The sequence below is a fragment of the Convolutriloba macropyga genome, chromosome 9 (genome assembly GCF_964194025.1).
Source record: "Convolutriloba macropyga chromosome 9, txConMacr16.3, whole genome shotgun sequence".
Taxonomy (NCBI): domain Eukaryota; kingdom Metazoa; phylum Xenacoelomorpha; order Acoela; family Convolutidae; genus Convolutriloba; species Convolutriloba macropyga.
Window position 1 is genome coordinate 38,005,536 of NC_134476.1, and position 21,742 is coordinate 38,027,277.

Genomic DNA, 21,742 nt, shown 5'->3' on the forward strand with positions numbered 1-21,742 from the left:
TTGGATATTTTCCTATTATTGGTGCCTCTTGAAATCTTATAACATTATCCTGAGATTGATAACTCCCTTCCTCTTAAAAAACATTCAGTGGATCATGTATAGAGTTTGCAGAAAAAAACTTATGGTTTAAATGGCTTCGACACTTTCTTCTCGCACTTGTCCACTGAATTTTTGGTTTTTGCCTGTATTTGTTGTTGTTTCCATACTCATAAAACTTATTTAGATATCATATTGATTACCTATGCATGACATATATTCTTGTCCTTCAATCGACACATACGCTTCATTGGAGCGTATTTACTGAGTTCCGTTTAAATTTATTGAATTTAATGAGTGTTAAATATTTAAAAACATTTTTTCGAAATTTACCGAAAATTAACCATTCTTAAATTTGTTTTCGCATTTCGTGAACAGTAAGTCAGTCTCAGTAATGAATGAAATCCATTTTTTTCTGATTCAAAAATAGTTAATCTATTTAAAAAAAATATCTTATAACTGTTGGTGTTATGACTTCGATGCACGAGTTTTCATATATTTTTTTAACTTTTGGATATCTTTTTCGTATTTTTGGTTCCCTATGGAGTCTTCACACCTTCTTATCCTATCATTAATAGTTGCATTGGCTGAGAAATTGCGTTCAGTAGATCACACAGGAAATTTTCACAGAAAAATTAATGGTTAAAATGGCTTCGACATCTTATTCTCGCACTTTTCTAATAAATTTTTAATTTTGCCTGTATTTGTTGTTGTTATTATAATCAATTATTTATTGTAATTGTAATGTCATATTGATGACTTAAGAATGACAAACTTCCTTGTTGGCTCATCAGAGCATAACTTGGCGTATTTATTAGCTTCCGTTGAAAGCCGTTGATACTACGGGTTTTCTCAAAAATATCGTGATTTTTATGTATTTGTTCATGTATGTTTTTAACTGAAAAGTTGTACTGAAAAGTCGGTTTTTAAGGGCTTCGACACTTTTCTCACTCAAATTTTTTGTGTTGCTATTTTTGCTTTTCATTCTTTAGGAAGCCATAAAATGCTCACCGGTCCCATAAACCTGTAATTGAGGATTTATTGAATGATGTTAGCCGAAGCAGTCAGTTTGTTGCAAGTAGATTTAATGATTATGATATTATATGTTTTTAAAATTTTTAGATACTTTTGAAAATTTTCAGTTTTTGTTGTATTTTTCGACAACTTGTAACTTATTCTCATCATTCCGATACAATTCCCAGTTTTTTTCTTAACATTCTTACTGATATTATGATGTATCTGATGTTTTGTTTGTTAGATAATATGCGTTTTCAGTTAATATGTGTGGTGTATTTTGTTTCCTTTTCTTGTCCTGTAATACAATTGCGTAATAACAGATCCCAAAGATTTTGAAATGTGGCCAGATTAAACTTAAATATTCATTTATTATAAATGAAATAAAAATACATACCATTCAGATGAAAGCTAATGATTTTAGTGGCTTCACTAATTTGTGTTTTTGCAATGTTTGTAATTTTTTGTTCAATTTTTTTGAGTTTTTTCGGCATCTTTAGTCCTTTTCTATGGCTTACTCTAACCAAAGACACGTCCTATTGGTTTCATTGTAACTTTTTTGTAAACCTATCGAGAATTATTTTGTTAAAAGTTAAGTATTTTTAAGACCTTTGATTTTATTTGGTTTAAAAAGTGTTGATTGGTTTTTGAATTTCTCCTCATTATTTCTTCTTGTCAACTTGTTAGCTAGTCTCATTAAAGAAAAATCCCATCCGATGTGTAGTTAGAAAAAAGTAATTTTATGTCGTTAGGGATTTGTCTCATTGTAGTTTGACGTTGTTACTAGGTTCTTTTAAACTAAGATATTGAGGTTTTGCCGTGAAATTTTTTGTTTTTGCTTTTTTTGTTGTTGTTGTTTTTTCTTGTAGTCTTTTTAATGGCAGATCTCCTTGTTATGAGGCATTGCATTATTTAATTTAATTGTCAGTTTGGTTGTGTAACGATTTTTTAAAACTCAAACATCTATTTTTGATTATCTCTTTGTCAAAAATGTAAGACAAAAGGCAGTTAAACCAAAAATGAAGGCGGGTCGGAACATCATGTGCGAACGCACATTAACGAGCCTCCTTGGTGTTTTAGAACCTCAGAGCAGATAGCAATCGGCGGATTGTTAACCGAAATTGGTATTCTGGTTTTACCTGGGAGCAATAGTATTATTTGAAGTGTTGATAATCCCGTGGTCAGTTTGCGACGCTTTAGAGAAAGACCCGAAGCGCGAAAACTATTTGTTTTTCAAATAATTGTTTCTCAAAATTTGCTTTGTCAGCAAATGAATTCTTTATAAAAGAACCACTTTTTATGTTTTATCTTTTTGTAGAAGTTCCGTGTCAGTTCTCACCAGTATGATTTGCCTTGCGCATCACGGGGGCACCAGACCAACAAGACCAGAATCGGTTCAGATCAGGCCAACTGGAACCACGAACGGGTTATCAGACTCACATGGGTCGCCCACTGATTTGCCAAACTATTTTCGATTGCCAAATGGTGGTGCCAGACACATTTAGGTCGCACACTAGGGGTTTCCTCACCTGCACCTATAACCGTCGAAGTAGCAAAAGTCATTGGTATGTTGTACTTTTTTCAGAAAACTAACGTTGTTTTATGTGCTTGAGCTCATCAGTTTAAAAAACTGTTCCGAAAAAAACATTAAGCTCAGTAGGAATGATCAAAACTTAGATTTTAGCGTGGTCTTTGCATTCATCAAGTAAATTGGGAAGTGCTCCTCATCAAACAGTCAAATCATCTGGTTAAATATCGTTTCCTTTTTCCGGAGAAAAAACGGATTATAGCGATTTATACGGGGACAATGCCATTTTTTTTGTTCAACCTGAGGACTTGATTCACGAGAATGCCTAATGCTGTCACCAATCCTAATTCATTGCTGAAGACGAGGTAAAAGGAGAACTCTTAAAAACCAACGCAATGAATGTCACCGAAGTTTCACGCAAAACAAGTCGAGCAGCTAGCCAGCCAACAAAACTATTACGTGTGATTACCGAAACAAATTATCAATATAGCGCAGCTCAAAAACATGTCAAAAAAGTTGGCAACTATACAGATGTGAAGCAAGCCGGGATCGAACACGTGCAATGCAACGTTTTATATGTCAACATTTGGCCGGTCAAAAGGGGGAATGCAGTAATGCAATTCAAAGTCTTCACTGCTTGCAAGATCATAGTTGTGTAGAGAAGGCACCGTTTCAAAAGCAAATGCTTAATTTGCAAACTGTGGAGGTGCTCATGCGATAGTTTATCGAGGCTGCCAAGCATATCAGCACAAGTTATCTGAGGCTTCGAAATAGATAAATGAGAATAAGTTCTCAGCCGTAGCCAACAACTTCAGGCCTCAAGCGACCACTTAACTACCACCATTATCTGAAAAAATGCTGTTCTAATAGCTAAAGTTTTAAGCACAATACGAACAATTCCTTACAGCATGTCTCTCGGTAACATAATATTTACTGTTCCTAACAGCGCCTCACGCAATTTCATTAAAAAAATTGATGGTCAAAGAATACATGACAACTTTAAAAGCGAAAATACAGCTCCTGTTTTTTGAGTTAGGACCAACAACCTAGCTAACTGTCAAACATTTTGCAAAATGGATGAGCTCGATGTTTTTCAATATTTGTCGCGGAATAAACAACAAATTAGGCGATTTGATTTTATTTTCAGCAGAAGAAGACATAGATGTGATTCAGTTGAATAAAGCTAAAAACTGGAAACAATCAACTCCCCTCAACAGCTAAATCCTAGCGACGGAAACCTGCACTAACGGTTGTCACCGCTCTGCTATCTTAGTAAAAAAAAGAGCATTAATTTAAAAGCGAAAAGAAACAATTGAAGAAACAAAAGAAACAACTGGTAGCAATAGACGAACTCTAGAAATACAAAACTTGACTTAAGTTGCCATCTTTTAAGATCTTTGAATACCATCTGTTCACACTTCACCTGGAAAACCGATACTGACCAAGAGTATTTCTTTTAAAAAAATTATAAATGTACTTGTATGTGGCGACATCAGGACTCCCCAACAAGAACTAAACTGTTCATATGATTCTGAAAATGGAGAAAAGCTCCGATAAATTTTTAACGAGAAACGAGATATATTTTGGCGTCTTTAAGCTGCTCAACAGCAGCAATCACACCTGTCAGTCATCTGATGGAAATTGCAGAAATTTGATAGATTTGCAACTTTGTGATAATTCACTTTTTACGCATTCTAACATTTTGTCAAGTATCAGAAGATCTAAGCAGCGATCACAAAATCACAATTATCAAAATGATTCTCAGAAAAAGCCAAGCATTTCAATTTGAAATTGAAAACAAACTAACAAAGGTTCAGAGAAATCGCACAAAAATCATACAAATCTTCAAATCTCTGGTCTGCGCAGTATCCGCAAAAGATGAATTAAAAATTTTAACAGCAGTTTAGTTGAACCAAAAGACCCCTCCATCCACAAGGAAGAGTGATCCACTGTGATAAGGGCAGCAAGTTTTCTGGAGAACGAAAAAAGAACTAACGAGCAAAAATGAGCCCACAAAAAAACGGCAGAATATTTAAAATTATTCTAGAGAAATTGCAAGCTGGTCGCAAACAAGCAACAAAGTGATATATTCAGCTGCAGAGAAATGAAAAATCATGAAACAGGATTATCAATAATTTCCAAATTAAAAGCAATGATAAATACAAACGGAGGTTTTGAAGAGTTTGCCATCTTGGTTACAACAGAAGAATTTGACGTAATTATGAAATTGTCGAGCAAAACATGCCCTGAGCCTGACAAATATTGCTACAAAAGCCTGAAAATATCAAGCAAAACAGGTCTTGGTCCGGACAAATAAGGCTTCAAAATCCTAACAAAAGTACCTAAAATTGTTGAAGCCTTTGCCTGTTTTCTCATATTTAGATTCATAGACAAAATGTATGTTCCAGTTAATTACAGTGAGACCTAAATTAAAATTATTTAAAAACAAGACAAAAATCAACCGATAGCCGAAAATGCCAGAAATAGTCTTAATAATTACCAAGCTAGAAGTTGTAGAACTATGAGAAAAAACATCGTTATGGAACATTGCAAAAATCAAAATATTTTTGATGAGACACAGAGTGCTTACAGGAAACGCAGCTGCACACAAGACAACCTTTTTTAGTTAATTCAGCATGTTAGTGAAACCTTCCAGTGGTCCAAATTAGTTGTTTTCGTATGCTTAGATGTCAAAAGAGCGTTCGATGCTGTATGGCACCTAGAACATTTTCAAAAATTAAAAGCAATTGGGCTAAATAGTTTAGTCATAAGGTGGTTAGACTTTTTTTATTATAAAGAAATGTTTTTGTGAATATGAAAGCGATGGTGAGTTACGGTATCAGCAGGGTAGCTCAAGTACCTCATGGGAGCGTTATTACTGCTATTCTCCTTCTCATATACGTCAATCGTTTGCCTTAATTAAAAGCCCAAATCTCACAGTTCTCTGGAAAATTTGCCCCCTATTATAGGTCATGATCCACTAACTCAATTCAAAAATATCTACAATCATCATTGAGCAGCCTAAAACATGGATGTGGCTCACTAAAATTGAAATTGACCCAAATAAAAATCACAACTTGATCTTTGAAAACGCCTAAAAACAATTTTTACATGAACTCGACATAAAAGGAGTATCCACTAGGAAGACGTAATTGATAAGAAATTCTGTGTATCACGTTAAATCCACAGCTCATGTTAAATAAACATGGCAAAAACTTAGTGCAAATAGCATACATCGGACTATTTTAACTGTGGAAGCTAAGTAATCTAATCTAATCAATAACGAATAAATTCTGATTTTTGTTAACAAACCTTGGATCTGAGCTCCTTGTCTGTATTCGTTTTCTGCAAATTTGCCTTGAAAATATAAGATGGTGCCAGATTCAATAGCTCCACGAAGAGGCAAACTTGAATTCAGTCAAATTAAACAAGCCAACGGGTATACTTAAAGGGTAATAAAAGACAACATACTGTCTGTAACTGAACTTTTATGTATGAAACGGCGTTTCCAGCTAAATACTTTTATGTATGAAACGGCGTTTCCAGCAGAATCACTTTTGTCCATCTCTAATACTAAAACTTTAGTCCGCATACACAATAGACTAGTGGCTATTTTTTTCGCCAAAATTAGTGATCAGCAGGACAAAAGGAGGATCAATCCCAGTTCAAACCCAGTCACTCAATAACAAAGAACATAGTCTTTCAAACAACAGTTGTGGACAAACAACAAAGACAAACAACAGAGACAAAGAAAAAGCGAGAACTGAGAACAAAAAAAGGAAAATTAAGGAAACAGGGAAAAAGACGAAGTACAGCAACAAAAAAAACTGAGAGAAGCAAACAGAGCAACTGAAACGCTGGCAGCTTGATAAACACAAGTTGTAATAGAATGGCACAGTTGTCAAGTGCACAAAAATGGTTGAACTAAGAATACACAACAACTGTTCGAGTTTAACTCAACACAAATTTACACAAATTTCAATGCAGCGTTTCTTCAATCAAATTAAATTCCAACAATTTTCTAACGTGTAAAAGAGGAGGAATGTGTTGTAGTGGTCAACAAAGCATGAAAAAATAAACGGAGAAGAACAATTTTTCTGCGACGTTCAGCTAAGTGATCTCCAAAAATACGTTTTATTTCTTTCTTGCTTTACTACAAAAAAAACAATATCAAAAACAACGGAACAGTCATACATGTTAAAAGTATTTGGCCAGCTGCTCGACCGGTTAATTTGGGGCAACTACAAATCAATTCCCGTCATTTTCTGTCCATCTCATTCCATTGTTTTTCTCTGTTCAGTCAGCCAATGGCCTAATCAATTCAGGGCTCAAATCACAGCCGCGATCATATCTTTATGCGTAACAGTTATGAACCAACAGTTGCGCTTTTCTTCGATGCATTTCATTTCTACTTTCTATTACTACTTTTTTCCTCAACAATCCATTTATTTAATAATACATCGGTCAGATTAAAAAACAAACAAGAACATTCATTACAGCGCAGCGCGTGGATTTGTTTAAGTGATCTTATGGTCTAGGTTAGCGAAGCACATTTATTTATCAATTTGTTATTTTTGTTTTTTAATGTCTTTTCCACACAGATACCACACTTTTCTTTATTTTTTTCTCCCCCTTTCTATACTATCCCTAACCGTCCTTCTTTCCTCCTCAATCTGATTTGAACAGTTTTAAATTTTTCCAATCCTATCAATTTTGTTTTAATTATAATACTTATCTAAGGAAATTTTCAAACGCCATTTTTATTTGTATACGTCAAATTCAACCTATGGAAGTCGTCCATGGTACCTGAAATGTCTGAGTGTTAACAAGAACTACTTTCCCCCAACGGTTACTTTTAAACTCAAACTCTTCTTATTGTGTATTTAACTTCTTTCACCTCTGGTTGTACCTAAATTGTTAAGTTGTATATATATATATATATATATATATATATATATATATATATATGGATTTATATATATATATATATATATATATATATATATAGATATACGTGTATATATATATATATATATATATATATATATATATATATATATATATATATATGTATATATATATATATATATATATATATATAACAAATGTTGTTAAAGGCATGTTTATGCTCTTCGGCCTAAGTCTTGCATACCAAGACAAATTTTCATTAAAATCTGTATTTCTGAAAGTCGCAACTATGGTAGCAAATCAAGCTCTATAAATACATCATAATTCGAGCCATTGGCACACAAGTTATGGTCAAAAACGGGAAATCCCTTACTATAAATAATATTGAAAGTGAACGTCAACCACTTCTGACTTCTTCAATAAAATCAACATATAAAAAGCTTCAACGAAAATAGGTTGGGGGAATGAAAATCATGAAATGAAAGGGTTTTGGAGGACGAAAGTGTAGGTGGGGGGAGGAAAATGAGGGTGTGGGTGGAGATAAAATATAAAGGAACATGGTTCCTTTACACTCCCGGCAACAAAAGCAAGCATTTGATATGAAAATGTAAACACAAAAAAGCAAAAAGTTTTCATTCCGACATTGAGTTTTGTGTGTGTGTGTGTGTGTGTGAGTGTGTGTGTGTTTCGATGAACTTGTTTCAGTGACCCTCCGGCGCACCTGACGATTGTGGGAACACACGGCTTAGGGTTACTGCTGGTCTTTGTACCATTCCTGTAGCCGTCTGGATGTCGAAAATCCTGGCTATCCCGTCTGAACCTCTGTGTGCTTTCACAATCTTCCCAAGAGGCCAGATGCCTCTGGGTGTGAACTCCTTGAGCACCCACACAATGTCACCTTCATCCAGCTCATCATGTGATCTTTGCCACTTCGTTCTCTTGTTGAGCTCAGGAACATATTCCTTCAGCAACCTGCTCCAGTAGTGATCAGGTAGTGTCTGCGTCAACTTGAAGTCCTTAGTGGAGAACCGCTGGTTGCTGTTCACAAGAGGTTTCAAACACATGTGAGGTCAGCGAAGGAGGAAGTGATTCGGAGTAAGTGGTCCCTCATCTGAGATGCTGCAGCCCACATGAGTTAATGGCCTGGAGTTCAAAATTGCCTCGGCCTCTGCCACAACTGTCTGGAAAATTGAGAGTGTTAGTTTCCGACTGCCCAGCACTATTAGTAGACTCCTCTTCGCGGTCTGTATCAGCCTCTCCCAGACTCCTCCGAAGTGTGGTGCCAATGGAGAGTTGAAAGTCCACTGAATGTTCTGTTGAGCCAATTGCAGTCTGATGTACTCATTGTCTGGCTTGTAGCTTCTCTGGAACTTTAACTTCATTGCTTGGTTGGCTCCAATGAAGTTTTTGCCATTGTCACTCACAATGAGGTCAGGGTATCCACGTCGTGAGACAAATCAGCGGATTGTCATGAGAAGACAATCAGTTGAGAGGTCATGGCATACTTCTAGGTGGACAGCTCTGGTGACCAGGCATGTGAACAGGCAGACGTAGTGCATCTGGTTGCCCCCTCTCTTGTCCTCAATGTAGAAAGGTCCAAACATGTCCATTCCTGTGTTGACGAAAGGGTACTGCTTGTTTGCATCTGGAAATCTGAATTCAGGAAGATCGGCCATCTTCGGTCTCACATTGTCTGCCCTCCATCGTCTGCAAATGAAACAGTATTTCCCCAGACTTCGCAGCACTTTTCTTAATCCAATCATCAAGAAACTCTGTTGCAGGTGAGCCTTCACATGTTCCACACCCTGATGGCCACAGTCATGGTGCGCCTTTTCAATCAACAGTCTTGCAATTTTGCTCCTGCTATGGAGAAGAAGCGGATGTTTTGCATTGTAGGTTAGAGGTGCCTTGTTGAGTCTTCCTCCTACCCTCGAGAGTCCGGGTTCATCTAGAAAGGGTGTGAAGGGCATCAGCTTGTCTCCTTTCTCAAGATTGCCTCCCTTCAACAGTGCAGAAATTGTTCCTGAGAACAACTCGTTTTGGGACAATTTGATGAGGTAGTTCCTTGCCCTGTTCTCATCTGATGCAAAAATGTTAGTGTTGGATGTCTCAGGTGATTCGTTTTGTCTTCTAGTTCGAACTTTTGCCCTGAAGCGTCTTATTGCCTGGAACACCATTCTAGTGGAGTTGAGCAGTCGACTCCATGTTGAAAATTTGTCAACCTCAATGACCGGCGTCTGAAGTTGTGTCGCTTGTGTGGCGCATATGTGGGGATCACTGTCCTCGGCAAAATTCCAAGAGTCTTGAGGTTTGCTCAGAAAGTTCGGTGGTTGGAGCCACAGCTTTGGTATGTCTGATGGGGTGAGGCCTCGTGTTCCATGGTCAGCGGGATTCATCTTTCCAGGGATGTGTCTCCAATTCTCTTGGTTGGAATTCTCGTGAATTTTGGTTAATCTGTTGGCAATGTACATTTTCTGTCTTTGCTTGGATTGGATCCAACCAAGTGTAGCGGTGCTGTCTGTCCAAAAGTGTTTTGAACTTATTGTAGTTGTCATCTCGCTCTCACGGAACCCAGCTAGCTCTGCTCCAAGTGTTGCAGCTTCTAATTCCAGTTTTGGAATGCTCAACTGCTTGATCGGTGCCACTTTTGTTTTACTGATCACATATCTGGATGCGAAGATCCATCGGCGTTCGTTGTCCTCACAAAAACTATGGCAGCAATTGCACTCATTGAGGCATCAGTGAACGTGTGAAGTTGATGGGTTCCATTGGTGCTGGGAATCAAGCATCTAGGAATTTCAATTGAAGTCATGTTGTCGAACTCATCCATCCACTCCTGTAGTTCCTGTTGGTAGCATTCTGACACAGGTTGATCCCAGTTTCTTCCCTCTTTAATGAATCTTTGGAGGCTGCATCTAATTCTGATGGCAAAGGGTGGTATCAGTCCGATTGGATCAAACAGAGAAGCTGCCATTGAAAAAACCTTTCTTTGAGTCATCTGTTGTCCTGTGTAGAGAAACTTCGGTTTTGCAAACATCAACTTGTCAGTTTTGGGGTCCCACGTCTGACCAAGGATTCGTTGGGCTTTCATTTCCGCCTTGTCTGCTTCCAGTAGGTTCTCTAATGCGGCTGGTCTGTTGCTCAAGAACTTCGTCAGATTGAATCCTCCTGTATGTAAAACAGTTTTGATCTCCTCTGCACTTCTGCGGGCGTCCTCTTCAAAAGGGTAGGTCTGCATGAAATCATCCATGTAGAACTGCGTCATGATTGATGTGTAGGCCTCTGGATGTTCTTGTTTGTGGTCATTTGCACACTTCTGCAGAACAAATATCGCACAAGAAGGTGAGCATGTGTTTCCAAAAATGAGTCGATTGTATTTGAAGATCTTTTCATTGCCAGCCTCTGTCCAGAGAAAACGAGATAGTCTTGGTCTTTTGGTTGAATGCCAATCTGCAAGAACATTGCCTCGATTTCCGCTGTGATTGCCACTGAGTACTGTCTGAAGCGGAGAAGAAGGCCATGCAGGTTGCAGAGTAGATCCGGCCCTGTCAGCAATGCATCATTGAGTGAGAGTCCCTTATATTTGGAAGCAGCGTTTGTGACTCTGCGGATTTTGTCTGGTTTCTGTTTGTTGATCACTGGGTGATGGGGAAGGTACCAGACAGAGTGTCTGCAACTGGGGTCTGCAGTTGTGATGTAGTTTTTATCCAAATCTTTTTTGATTGTTTCCTCATAGCGGTCTCTCAAGTTTGTGTCCCTCTCCAACCTCTGCTGCAGAGCGTGCCACTGAACTTTGGCCATGAAGTAGTTGTTAGGTAGTGTGATGTCCTTCTTCCATGGAAGTCCAATCTGGTATCTGTCACCAATGTGTCTTATGGTATCATTGAGGATGGAAACCGCCTCCTTGTCATCTGAAGACTGTCCCTTTGAAGAACACTGATTGAAGTTCACTCCTTCAATTGTCCAGAAGAGCTGGAGAAGATCTTCATCTGGATCGTCTTGCCGTCTCTTGATATGATTGAAAAATGTTATGTTTGTGCTGTTTGACCGTCCGACCCTCTTCTGTGTGTACCTCTGAGGAATGGGCCCTGTCAGTGTCCAGCCAAGCAGAGTGTTGACTCCGTATGGTGTACCAGTGGGTCCCGTTCTGAACTGTCTGGGAACTGTGCTGTGAATGCGTCTGCTCCAATCAGTATTCCGATCCGGTTGTCCCTAATTGTTGGAAATCTTATGCTATGGAGGTGAGAATGGTCTCTGCAGATCTCATTCAACATTTCAATTTGAACTCTTGGCATGCGAAACTCGTCCATCGCTGTTGCGTACACAGGGATTCTGATCACAGGACAACTGCTGTACAAAGCTCCTATGCCGATCATGACATCTGCTGTTTTGACCGAGTGTTCACCATGAAGTGAAGCTAGTGGTAGTGTTATGTCTTTTGGTTGTTGAACTTGAAGTGCATCAGCAACCTTCTGTGTTATTTGAGTATTGTCACTGCCACTGTCCAGCAATGCGTAGATTTCAATGCAAAGATCTCTGTTGAAAAGTGTTACTGGTATTGTCTGCAACTGAATCTGCGGTCTGATCCAAGAAGTCTCCTGCTGGTTGCTGCAGGTGTAGTTTTGTTGCGGAGTAGTTGCCCTGCTGCTGAGCCACAGTGCGTTGATTGCTACTCTGCTGTCTGTTGTTGTTGTCGTTCTGCGTGTTCATCGGCTGAGGGTGAAAACCATTTTTGTTCCAGTTGCCCCTGTGTGAAGTACTGCTGTTAGATCCACCATGTCTGTTTTGAGTTCCACTCTGTTGGTTGTAGTTTGAACTCGTCTGCTGCCTTTGGTTTTCATTGTTAAATTTACGTCCATAGTTTGACTGGTTTTGGTTGGTTTGGGGTCTGAAGTTATTTTGTGAGTTTTGGTTCCAGTTCCCATTTGATTGTGCATATTGTTGCATCTGCCTTGCATCTGTCCTATGGTGTGTTGAGTGATGGAAGCCATTGCATCTGTCCGCAAGGCACCTTGTTTTTGATTGCCAGAGACCCTTTTCATGACCTCTTAGACAGTTAGGGCAGAGATTGAACCTTCTCACACAACACTGTCGGTCATACACTGACTTTTCCAAGTATTCGGGACATCGACCAAGGTTGTGGTTTTGTGAGCAGAGTTGACATGACACATCTGGTGGCCCCCTTTCTAGAAGAACTGTTCACTCTGGTTCTCTGGTTCCGTTGTGGGGAGATGTCCTCACACGCCTCTGCGTAGGAGTCAATCCAATCAGCAAAGTGGTTAAGGTTAGGTTGCAGCAAGGCTTGGCTTCTTGTGTGTTGATTCCATCTGATTATCATGGTAGCGTTCAGTTTTTCTCTGGCCATTCTCAGGACGGCTGAAGACTTGAGGTCAGCTTCAAAGTTGTGAAGACTGAATGTTTGTACCAGTCTCCTCAAGAAGGATGAAAAGCTCACAAAAGTGTTTGGTTCGTCCAGTCTGGATTTCGGCCACTTCTCCAATTGATCTAGGTATGCAGCGACAATATGCTGTGGTTTGCCAAACTTTCTGGTCAGTTCAGCGATAGCTTCATGGTAGTAGTCCCCATTGTATGAGTATCCACTTATGGAATCTCTTGCCTTATGTGTTACAGAGTTTTAGAGGTATGTCATTTTTTGAGCGTCTGAGAGGCCACTGTTATTGTGAATGGTCGCTTTGAAGAAGCTGAACCACTGGTGCCATTTCAAAGAATCACCTGTGAAGTTATCAATTGATATCTTGGGCAAACTCATTGTGTTCTGTATCATCAGTGCCTGGTGTTGCATCCAGTCTGGTGGAGAACTCGGGAAACTCGGGAAGCCATTGTATAGGTTGTTGCTAGAGCCATTGTTATTGTGTACTTCATGCCAGGTACAACTGTTCAGTGGTTGTTGATTTTGTGTTCTGTAACTATGGCTCATTGTAGGACCAGCTTGGCTATTGATGTGAAAAGAAAGTGGTTGTTGCAAATGCCCAGCTCTATCCTCACTCTCATGTTGGTTCTGTCCTCGAACATGGTTCTCTTCTCTCGATCGAATTGAATTTTGCCAGCCCTCGTCTATTTTCAATTCCCCTGTGAGAAATTTTTGTTCCTTCATCTCTCTTCAATGTTAAAAACGGGTTGAGAATTATCAGGGTCTTCTGAGTCGGACGAGTCAGCGTTGTTTGTTTCCTGATTGTTGCGGCTTGCCAACTGATGTTTCATTTGTTTCATTGCTCTATTGCGTAAAGGGTACTGTTTTCTCAGTAGATTAGGGGGAGGCGCTGCTGATGTGTTGAAAGCAGATTCAGTGTCACTTGCATCCGTTCTGTGTGCTTTTGCTCTCTGTTTGCATTTCAGCATGGTTATGTTTCTTTCAGCAGATTCATTAGCAAGTGTTGTCAACTCTTCACTTGTTAGCTGTAGCTTCATGAGTTCACTGCAACTTATGTCCAACTGCTCTTTTTGAGACCTCAAAAGTTCCAAAGTTTCACGTAGTATGCTTAGACCTTCGTTACTATTGCTTTGTTCTTCGAAGAGGTCTTTTACTGCGTTCCACTCTATCGCTTTCAGCTGAAGTTGTTGCTTGAGGATGTTCTTTGCTGTTGATGATGCTTTGGACTTGTTTGGCATGTTGATTGTGTTAGAAGACTTTTCTTATTTTACAAAGTTTGTACTGCACTGTTACTGCACTATGTTTCCTTGTAACAGCCCTATTCTAGTTTTTGTTATGTTAAACCTACTATTTAAATGAGGCTGTTGCTTACTGTGCTTAGCTAATGCTTTTGTTTAATGTTTGATTGCTATGTTTATGCTTGTCGCTATCACTAAGTGATGTTTGATACAGATATGATGCTAATCAGAAGTTGCATAGAGTTAAACTTTTCCACTAATCAGTGAAATTCTTACAAACTTAGATAAATTAGATGTTTGTCTGGTTGCCTATTTGATTCTCGAGCGCGACAGAAGGAACCCTAACCTGTGGTGGTTAACTTTCGACTATTGTGTGTGTCTACTGACACTGGTGGGGGATAACTTCACGTTCCTATAAACCTTAAGGTAGCAAGGGCATACCAGGCCTTGCAACTAATCCTAAGTCAATGTGTGTGTTAGTGGTGCTTTAAATTTCACATAGAGGAGGCCCTACTCCTTTCAGAACTAATGCGGAAAGATACTATTGATCCAACGATAACTAGACGCCTATTAAAATCCAACTTTCGAAATGAAGACTTTCAATTCTGCAAGTAAGGCTAGCCCATCTGTCGTGACTAGGCATCCCACGCAAGCATCCTTCTCAGGAGAAATCTCAAATCAGTCTTCACTTCTAGAGCCAGATTAAAAATCAGTTGGATCTTTTGTGATTGTGATGTTTTTGATTAAAAATTGTGAAGTTATCAAAACCAGAGCATAAAGTGTGCTAAGTGTCAAATGCCTAAGTTCCCCCCTATAAAATCAAAAATTCCCCAGTCTGAGTCGAGCAAGTTTCAAAGGTCCTTTTTTGACCCTAGGATACGCCAGAAATGTTTATGCTCTTCGGCCTAAGTCTTGCATACCAAGACAACTTTTCATTAATATTTGTATTTCTGAAAGTCGCAACTATGGTAGCAAATCAAGCTCTATAAATACATCATAATTCGCGCCATTGGCACACAAGTTATGGTCAAAAACGGGAAATCCCTTACTATAAATAATATTGAAAGTGAACGTCAACCACTTCTGACTTCTTCAATAAAATCAACATATAAAAAGCTTCAACGAAAATAGGTTGGGGGAATGAAAATCATGAAATGAAAGGGTTTTGGAGGACCAAAGTGTAGGTGGGGGGAGGAAAATGAGGGTGTGGGGGGAGATATAATATAAAGGAACTTGGTTCCTTTACAAGGCATATTTATAACAGACCTGCCCGAGACTGATTTAAACAACTTAAGCAAAAAATTTTGACAATTTGATTCTATCCTATATTCAAAGCTAATGCAGACCAACATTGGTGGAATCAGCAACTTTGGTTGATGTTAAAAAACTGCCATAAGTTAGAAGAAGCGTGCATTCTTTTGCTCTGATATAATTAATTCTTCCGCAGCAGTCAATCAGTTTGTTCGAAAATCAATTTCTTCTCTATAAAATAACAAAAAAATCCAACAGCAATTTTTATTTCATTTATCATTGCAGTGAAAATAGAATATTTTGTAATACTGAGGCTTTATCAATCATTTTGGGAGCAACAGTGACACTAATTTTTCACATACTTTCGATTTACATCCTTGCTGTGTGAAAATTGAAAAAAAAATTGATAAGAGTTACAAAGAGATTCAAACTGTTTTGAACGATTTTGCGTGGTTGTAACTGTTATTAAACCTGACCATTTGAAGGGAAATTATTCGATAAATTGTACTTTTTGCACCGTAACGATCGGTTTCAGCATTTTTGTGTTAAATTAGTTATGGTAAAAATCAATGGCATTCATTAGTTATAGTAAACGGCATTTTCTTAGAAACCATAAAACTCATCGGCTGATCAGCGTAATTTATTTAAATGTTTATCATTGTCTAAAAAATTAAGCAAGCTAAGTTGCTGTTACAATTAGCACACTTCGATTATATTAAAGACAATTAAAGACAAATTAAAATCGCGAATGATAATGTGGTGCAAAGGTAAAAATATGTTAGCGTGCTTGAGTCCACGTTTGAGAGCTTAAAAAATGTAATGCAAGGCTTGAAATGCCACTTAGAAGCAAGCAGGGGCAACAGCACAATAGTATTAAAAAAACACGGGTTAAAAACGCAAAGGAATTCATTTTCTGCAAATCATTGTACACAAAAATTGTACACAAACTCGAGGAGTTCATAATAAAGCCATAAGAATTGAATTGAATTGAATTGATTGATTCTTGATTTTTTAGGTACCCACTTTAAAATACATTGGAACTTAGAAATTAGTATTGTAACTTGATTTGTCTCAGTTGGCTACGTAATGGTTAAGTGACTCTGCTTGAAGTCACTGAGAACTTCTGGCGTTTATCGAGAACCACCAAGCGGTTTGAGATATTAAATCATAATTTCGAAGTGACTTCTGCAGAGTCACTTAACCATGCTTAAAACACGAAACGCGCACGTTTTAAAATGACGAAAATCGACGAAATACAACTTCTGGCTAAGAAGCAACTTCTTGCATTTTGACTTCTGGCACTGAAGACTTTCGGCATTTTAAAATGTGCACGTGCGTGTTTTAATTAAATATTCTGGTGTCATCATAACTGAATTAAAAATATCAGTACAACAGAACATTCGTTTGTCTTTCTCTTCTGTTTAGAATGATATATAGTTATGTATAAGTTATTGATAAGATAAAAAACTATTATATTAATCAATTAAAAGATTGCATTCCTCAAATAAGTAATTTATAGAAATTACTAGATTTAAAAATGTTTGTTAATATCGAGGGCTTTTTTACAACAAACTTAAACAGAAATGAATGCCAATAAATTTCTTAAAAAGGCAATAAGAACAAGATTTTGCTTGATGTTGGCAATATATGCATTGCATTATTACTACGAACGGATTAATTTCAAACTTCTTTTCTGTTAATATTTATTAGTATTTTCTAAATGTATATTCACACGTATTCACACGTAACGTTTCAAATACATACACTGTGTTCAAACATATGCCATTGGGGTTCGCTGAATTTATTGGGGATGGGGAGGTGCTAGGTGAAAAGTTCCAAATACATTACTAATTGCATTTTCAAAGCAACAAAATTTTGTTGGTTGTTTAGATTTTGAAAAAAAGAACATTTATATACCCTGACTAAAAAGTAGTTTATAATTTGGGTTAAATTAAGATTCAAAGTAAGTCTGCCAGAAAGCTGGAGAACTAAAGTTATAACCTATCAATAGTAGTTCTCCTGCATTTGATAATTAGCCTCCTAAATTCACTCCTCCTAAATTTAGTTTTTTGTTTGCATGGCTAAAACTTTCATGCCTACAGCCTGCCTAGAATTTGCACGTTTTTTCAATAAAGAAATTATCTGCAAAATGAAATTTCTCAGGTAAAGTTCTAGGAGGGTAACACTGCAATTTCTAGGTACGTTGCAGGCAAGTTTACATAGAATTGCAGGTAGTTTAAGGAAGCATATACCCACATTGGATCTTTTCAACAGCTGCCCCCCCCCCCCCCCTGCAAAAGGGGAACTATTCTTGAATAGAATTTAGGCCAGCTATTTATTAACCGCAATCAGAGATGACTAATAAGTTTCCATGCATGCACATACTATGTTAAATTGAATAAAATACACCGTGGTATGACAACTAGCCGAACCGGAAGACATAGCAAAAAGAATTTCCGACTGGCGGGTCGGTGGGCGCGCTTCACACGCGTCGCGGGTTCGCCGCGATAACCGACCCGGATTACATCCCACAGCGCATAAGAGGCATGACCGTGAACAGCGGTCCGCAATTGCGCTTAAACTAATTTTCGGTTAAACTGTAGGCCAAGAAATATTGTGGTGAAGTATAGCACAGAAGGGGTGGCGATTCTCTTGTAGGTACCAAAGGGGGGCAATTGTTGAAAAGATCCACCCCCATTCCTTAACTCTATGAGTCTCTCTTAAAGTTGGGGCCTGGACTGGAAATTTGCAGGTAGAGAGTGAAATTATTCTAATTGATTTAAAAAGTTGTGAAGTACTGGTTTTATGTAAATTAATCGACGCTCAATTACTCTAAAGCTAAAAAGTTGAAAAAAGGTTCAATTTTTCACAATCAGACTACTGCGTTTGAAGTCTGATCAGAACAACATTAACTGTGGATAAACTTTCAGTATCCGTGTATAGTTTTTGTCACATCATTGGTAGAACCGTTCAATTGCCAAATCAGACCGCGTTAGTACTGTTGGCATTTGGCAGAACCAGCAACTTTTAATCAAACTATAAACAAAAATGTTCAACTTGAAAAAAATTCCGGGTTCTGATGAGACAATAAGACCGACATCGGCTCCAAACCGTCTCTCTCAGGCCCAATTACTGGCGGCCGGCTGAGTCTGACTAGAGCCCGGGCCGAGGTTTCACCCCTTGTTCAAGCACAAGCTTGATATAGCATTTCACCCGAATACATTTATATTTACTCTTCCACTCTTATTTTTTAAAATTACACTTTTAAATTACACTCTTCCACACTTAATTAAGCGGAGAAATATGGGTGTAATTTTTACCCTCTTTTTCCCGTTATTTTTGGGGAAAATCTTCGCCCCGGGAGGTGTTTTCGATCTGGGACCTATCTGCAGGGGTTGACAAAAATGTGCGGGTTTTTTTTCATGATTAGCAGAAACCTGCCCACAGCCAATCCAAACCTTCTAATAATACTGTGCCTAATGCTAATACTTACTCAGACTTTTTAAAAATTGGTTCGAAAGAACGTGCCCGTCAATATATTTTTGGTTAGCATTGTTAGTGCTTGTTTATGGGTAACTACTATTGCTTATAATGTTCGGTTTCGTGCATTTTGTCGGCTAAATAATAAGAAAAGAACTATCATAATTGAGTCCGTTTAATTGCGACAGAACAAAGCAACGAACTAAACGAACACAAACTGCGCTGCCCCAATACAATTACACACTATAGTATCAATTGTCTCAATTCAAAGGACATTTAAGCCCAAATTGTGAGACAATAAAGTATTCAGCCTTCAGAGTTATAGGGCTTTCTTTCAATAAACACATCACTCGCAGAATCAGACTACGTTATCTTCAATACAGAAGAGTTTGTATAATGCATAAGCGCGCATCTACGCACTGGTTTGTGCATACATACACTAAACTGTAAACACATCACACAATCTATCTTCATATGGTTAACTATGGCTAACAATTGTATCGTTTGATTTACGTTTAATACTCAAATCTTGAAATTGGATTTGTATAACTTCAGTTTTGAGAAAATTGAAGGTTATTCGCTTTCAACTTGTTATCATTTCCCATTTTGCGGTTGTTTATACGCTTAATCAAATTCCTTTTGCAAATTGAGTTGTTTAAAAATGAAAACTGTTAAATTTACGTGGAACAAAAAGACGTTGACCGTCTTTTGTAAGTTTATACATTCATTTTACCTCTTAATATTTGAACTTTAGTGACCTGTGAAATATGTTTAACGAACTTTATATATTTTGACCCACAAGTATCGAAGGGTACCCCGAAGGATATAATGAATTTTGACTTGATAGGTGGACTTGATAGGGGCGGTGTCTTTTTTGTGCTTTGGTGTTTTTTATAGACGCCAGAATTGTTTGAATCCCGCAGCGCGTTAGGTTACAACACTTTATTAAAATAAATTCCTGGTCAAAAGAGCTGATTAATTTTAAAGTAAATTTTATGTTGTTAATCTTTACTCTACTACCCAGAGGCGTCCGTGAAAAAGTTCAACATTCTGACTTTTAAAAAAAACAACAATTTTTCAATAAAAACTATATAGTTTTTTGTGAACAACAATACCATTTTGTACCAGAGGCCATAAAAAGTGCGTTTGCGCAATATTCCGACCTCACTCATCTGTTAAAGAGCTTCCTCAAAAGCAAGACATGAGTACCATATAGAGGTGACTTAATTCTTATAACACGAAAAAAACAGCTGGTAGGGAAACTGGAATTGAACTTATTATTTTGAAAAATATCAAGACGAGTTAGTCAGACGCTTAGTAAAACCAGTTTTCAAATCAAGCAAATGACCAGATCACAGAAACCGAACATTCCAAAAAATAATTTGTTTGAACATCACCGCAATTGCAACTCCAAGAATTATTTTTCAATTTTTTTTTTCAAAATTGGAGATTATATATATGCAAGGCCCCGACTTTAGTCGAAAAAGGGGAGCTGTATTAAAAAATTGAAAGGAAAACAGGAAAAGCAAACAGGAAGCGTTTTTGAGGGGTGCGGGCGTTGAGGAAGGTATTAAAGTATTAAATTATTTTAATATAAGTTCTAAAAATTGGTAGTAAATTATATAACTATAATTATATTCGATTATGCAATGTTTTCGAAAACAAGTAAACAGAAGATTACCTTGTAAAAATTAAGTATTCAGAAGACGAAAACTGGCAACAATGACTGTCTCTTTTTACCCGGCGCAACCTCTTTCTCTTCTTAATACCCATTTCAGGATTTCCCCCTTTTTATAGCTCAATTGATTTCGATTTATCCAGAACAAGGCAGAAAACTTCATAGAACATGGGAGTCGAATAGTTCCGATAAAAAATTATAAATTTGAACAAGAAAAAGAAAACATTTAATTTCTTTTTTCTCTGAAATATTGAATTCATTTTTAATATAACTTTTTGCCTTATGTTTACTTTCTGATTGCATTTGCCGGAAGTCAATTCCAAATGAACAACTGGGGTACTTCTTATCTACAGGAGAACTACAGATATTAGTTTTTCCAGGGAAAAACGAGAAACAAAACGAAATAAAAAAATTCGTTTATCTCATTGCTGTTTTCTCAAACCAATTTTGAATATTTTTGTTTTGGCAGGTCTTAGACACACATCTTTGTCTTCGATTTGTTTCACTATAGAATTGAACTGGTATACATATAGAGATCCTTTATTGTGTGATCTGTTGCAATTCAGTCAATTTCGATACTGAAAAAAACTAAGAGAAGCAAATAGTCATCAATGATTTTGTAATGCAACGGTAAGAATATAGCGGATGTAAAGTTAAAAAAGCAAACTGCAAAAACAAAATTTCCGGACAAATTTTGAACCGCTGAAACGAACTGGGTGGTGTAGAGCTTACTGACGAGTCAATTCGAAAAGGGGAATTCAGTGGTGGGGGGTTGAATAGCGAAACCCGACAGAAGCAACAAGAACGGAATCGATTGTTACTAGACATACTTGACAAGAAAATACAAATTTATATAGAAGAATTTAAATCTAAGCAGAGACTTGGCTACCAAATAATTGAAGATTCGGATCGGCCAAGAAAACTTATCATTGTTTACGAACAAACTATTATCCTCTCACAGGAGGAACTGCCCAAGCAATTGCAGCCTCGTTACAAACTCAAACCATTTCCACAAAACTTTCTTGAAAAGGAAAGACGATCAGCAAAAGAGTTCAAAGAAACTATTGACAAAAATTAGCTTGATTTTTTAAACAAGGCTACGCATTCAAAAGGGATTATTGGCTCAGTCAACGCTAACAGGGAAGCCAACAACAACGAGGGTAACAACATTCCACCAACTGGAGAATAATCCTCACAAACTGATCAAAAACAACGCA

The 21,742-nt window shown here is 37.6% G+C and overlaps 2 protein-coding genes across 2 annotated transcripts in view; one reads left to right on the top strand and one right to left on the bottom strand.

The window, feature by feature from the left end:
• Window positions 1-8,943: 8,943 nt before the first annotated feature.
• LOC142346208 (uncharacterized) lies at window positions 8,944-9,957 on the bottom strand. The gene has a single exon (XM_075398721.1). The coding sequence runs from the start codon at window positions 9,955-9,957 to the stop codon at window positions 8,944-8,946; it is 1,014 nt and encodes a 337-aa protein (XP_075254836.1).
• Window positions 9,958-19,021: 9,064 nt separating this feature from the next.
• The window catches only part of LOC142346209 (uncharacterized), a 41,557-nt gene continuing 38,836 nt past the window's right edge, over window positions 19,022-21,742 (top strand). The window contains exon 1 of the mRNA XM_075398722.1: window positions 19,022-19,557. Within this exon, the coding sequence (XP_075254837.1) occupies window positions 19,509-19,557 (49 nt within the window). The 5' untranslated portion in view covers window positions 19,022-19,508. The remainder of the gene's footprint in view (window positions 19,558-21,742) is intronic.